This window comes from Nannospalax galili, unplaced genomic scaffold (assembly GCF_000622305.1).
Source record: "Nannospalax galili isolate Female #2095 unplaced genomic scaffold, S.galili_v1.0 scaffold323, whole genome shotgun sequence".
NCBI lineage: Eukaryota > Metazoa > Chordata > Mammalia > Rodentia > Spalacidae > Nannospalax > Nannospalax galili.
This window is the reverse complement of record NW_008350329.1, coordinates 64,310-68,141: the sequence shown is the minus strand read 5'-3', so window position 1 is coordinate 68,141 and position 3,832 is coordinate 64,310. Positions and strand designations below refer to the sequence as shown.

General features: G+C 41.6%; 1 gene segment (V, D, J or C); it reads left to right on the top strand.

Moving 5' to 3' along the window:
• The first annotated feature begins 956 nt into the window (after positions 1-956).
• Positions 957-1,472, top strand: LOC108491527. The segment is given in 2 exon segments: positions 957-1,033; positions 1,150-1,472. Coding segments are annotated over 2 exon segments (378 nt in total).
• The last annotated feature ends 2,360 nt before the right edge of the window (positions 1,473-3,832 follow it).

Below are 3,832 nucleotides of genomic sequence, written 5' to 3'. Positions count from 1 at the left end.
GACCCACAACTGGCCAGCTTGCAGGGAATAGGAGACTGTGGAGTCTTCAGCTCTAAATTGGATACTTATATCACACCCTTCTCAAGGCTCAGGGATTGTTGAGGAAGAGGGGTCAGAAAGATTATAAGAGCTAGAGGGAGTAGATATTAAAATAAAATGATATTTTGTGTAATAGCAGTGAAGGTGCACACATGAACTCAAAGTGCATTCACAAGCCTTGCACAAGATCAAAGGAGCCCAAATACCAGCATGAATTGGAGAGGGCCTCATGAAGTCCCATCCCTGTTTAAGGAGCTATTGTATGATAATTGATTTCTTTAAGGATGTATGCTCAGAAAAGCTATTCATGTTCTAGAAGGTGTTCTTGCACCCATACACATCCTAAATGAAATCAATGAGTATCAAAAATAAGTAAATAAATAAAAAAACCATGAAGTTGGAACAGAAAAGTGGTAGGATGGTAGCAGGAAATTGGTAGGGAAGGAATGGAGGTGAATTTAATCAAAACATTGTGTGTGTGTGTGTGTACGTGTGTATATATGGATGTTACATAAAATATTAAAAAATCCTTCAGGTAACTAAAAAAGGAAATCTCTTTGGCCTCAACAATATCTACAGGTATAAAATTCAGGAACTTCTTAAGTTATTTGTAGTTTCTACAGAATCAAATCCATAGTAATTCATCTTATATGAAAAGCTGTTAAGAAGAGGATATCATGAACCACAAAGTGAGCAAAAGAACACTCTACTTGCAGGACACTAGACTGATTACATCCTGCACTGCCCTGTGGGAAACACTTTCTCAGCATGGAAATTTGTTCTCCAGGTTGAGGGCCTCTATGAACTCTGAACCTCACTGTGTTACTGAGCTGAGTGAACCCCACCCAACTTACACAGATTTGCATGTACCCATTTAACTAAGAGTCTTAACAGGTTAGTCACATTCTGTACACAAGTCAGTCCTATTCAGGACAGAGCATGGACAGGAAGGGTCTTGCTCAGTTTCTGGGGCTTCTGCTGTTCTGGCTCTCAGGTAAGGAGAATAACAACAGGCATTTAATTGGAGCAAAACATTAATTCCCCTTCAGTTAGAGGTATGGTATTATAATATTTTAACTGTGTTATTTGTTTTTATGTTTCCAATGTTAGGTGCCAGATGTGACATTCAGATGACTCAGTCTCCACCCTCCCTGTCTGCATCTCTAGGGGACACAGTCACCATCAAGTGTGTGGCAAGTCAGGGAATTAGTAATGATTTAAACTGGTACCAGCAGAAACCAGGGAATTCTCCTAAGCTCTTGATCTATTATGCAACCAATTTGTACCCTGGTGTCTCATCAAGGTTCAGTGGCCAGTACTCTGGGACAGATTTCACTCTCACTATCAGCAAACTGGAGCTTGAAGATACTGGACTTTATTATTGCCTACAGCATTACAGTAACCCTCCCACAGTGATAGAGATCATAATATAAACCACCCAGGGAAGCAAATGTTTGATGAACTGCCCCAGCTGCTCCTCCTTGTTTATCTACATGTTCAGAGCCTGAATGTCAAGAAGCAGTTTTGCTAGAAAGTGCGCAGGTCATTCTTCTGCATATTATTATTCTTTTTTTTTTTTTTGATTCACTGCCAGCATTCAGTTTGCATCTGCCATAACAGAAGTTATAAACAACCTGAGGATGTGGTTATCAGACAAGTCTGATAAGTCCAAGTGAGAAGTTCATGATCTGAACCACCTGGAACACATTATAATTGAGGCTCAATCCTCATCTCTATAAATTTGCCACAGGTTTTGATGGATGGTATAGAAATTTCTCCTTATATAACTTCGAAATTTCTGGGAGGATCCTTATTAAGCAATTCTACAGAAAACCAGAGAAGAAAATAGGTTAATGGAAAGTGTCCCTCCAGAATAACTCTGAGGGTATTTCCAGAGACGATTAGCTCTTCATAGTACTGGCATGAATTTCTCAATTGGATGTATTCCTTGATTAATTCGGTATATGAAGGCATCGTTGGGAGGCAGCAAAATATAGGAGATAGGGTCAGTTGGATCACTATTTCCCAACAGAGAAGATGTTCATTTGGGAGATATTTATTGGAGTGTGTGCTGTTTTCTCTCTGCCCCTTGTCTGTCATGAAGTTGATAGCCCCTGACATGGGCTTCTACCACTATAATGTTTTGCCTTATGTCTAGAGTCAACAGAAGAAAGGGCTATAGACTGAAATCTCAAAATGATGAGCTGAAATGAAGCTGAAGTTGTTTCTAATTGGTATTTGGTCACAGAGATGCAAAACTACCTGATACCACACACACGCACACACACACACACACACACACACACACACACACACTGGTAATCTGTACTTCAACTAGATAAACAGGGCTCCACAAAAGAATTAAGAGGCTATGTTTGAGTACAGGTTTATTTAACCTAAGAAGATTTTCTAACTATCATTTATGAAGTTTCATACTTTGAACATTATATTTTTTAGAAACTTGGATATCTATATATGTGGGGTCACTCCCTCTCCTCGTGGGTCATTGGCCACTGCTCCATGAGGACAAAGGGAACAGAAGCAATGAGCGGGGTCAGGACGGCCAGTGAGCACTGACGGAAGAAAGCCCTTCTAGGGAGGCAGGTTCAGTGATGCAAACAGCTCCAGACTCAGTGAAACAGCTCCAGATTCAGTGAAACAGCTCTGTTTATTCAGTGGGAGGGAAAATATAGTGTGGAGGCAGCAGCCAATGCTTCTGCTGATAGGTGCTCATAGTATGCTTTATTTACATGTGGTAGCAGGATCCTATCATCTGACTATGGGGCAATGCCTAATTATCATATAGAAAAAACCTGGGGGTAGTTTTTACTCCAGGTAACTATGCCAAAGGTCATGTTCCAAATAAGGTCAGGCATCTGTGCTTGGTGGCACTTTCCAGGCAAGTCAGGAAGAGAGCAGAAGGACCCCTGCTGAGAAGGAGAGTCCTTCCATATGGCGCCGAGCCCCTTAGAGCTATCCGGACATGGAGAACTACAACCCTTACAGTAGGGTTCCCCAACATCTCCCCCTGTTTGGTTTTACAATGGAGAATTGTCATCACAAGCCTTAAGAGCCAACTCATCTATCTCAGGAGAATCCAAAGTTTGATAATTGACCATGACCTGTTTGATAGTAATTTTAGCAATGGTAGTAATTTGTTGGCAAAGAAATTGTATGAAACAGGGAGCAAGCATCAAAATGACACACAGCATGATCAGGGGGCTAACAAAGGGTAGGAGCCATGAAAACAAGGGATTACTAAACCAACCTAATTGTTCAGTGGGTTGAAATCTTGAAAATAGATCATTACAAAGTTTTTTGAGAGTGTTAACATTGGTTTCAACAACATTTAATTCATTTACAAAAAAACAGCATTCCTCTCCCATTACCACACACATCCCCCCATGTTCAGCAGTTATTAAACCCAGTGCTCTTCTGTTTTGGAGCACAACCCCGGCAAGAGAGTTCATTTGTCATTGGAGAGATTCGAGGTTGTCAGTTGTGGATGCCATTGCCTGGCCCAGCTTGTCTCGAAAGTCTCCTGCCAGGTGATGGGTTTGTACAATAGCAGCAGTCGCAGTGCCTCCAGCACCCAGGGAGAGGGCAAGTCCGAGCCCTACTAGCAAAAGGATGAAGATTTCTCTCTGCTGGCAGCTGTAAAGGAGGAGGGCAGCTTCCTCTTTCTCGAGTAGGCACACCTGGGGTGTAATCATTACCGATATACAAAAGGTGGACAAAGAGGAGTTAACACAGTGCTTGGCTTTTCCTTTGCACCATAGGAAAAGAGGAGGGG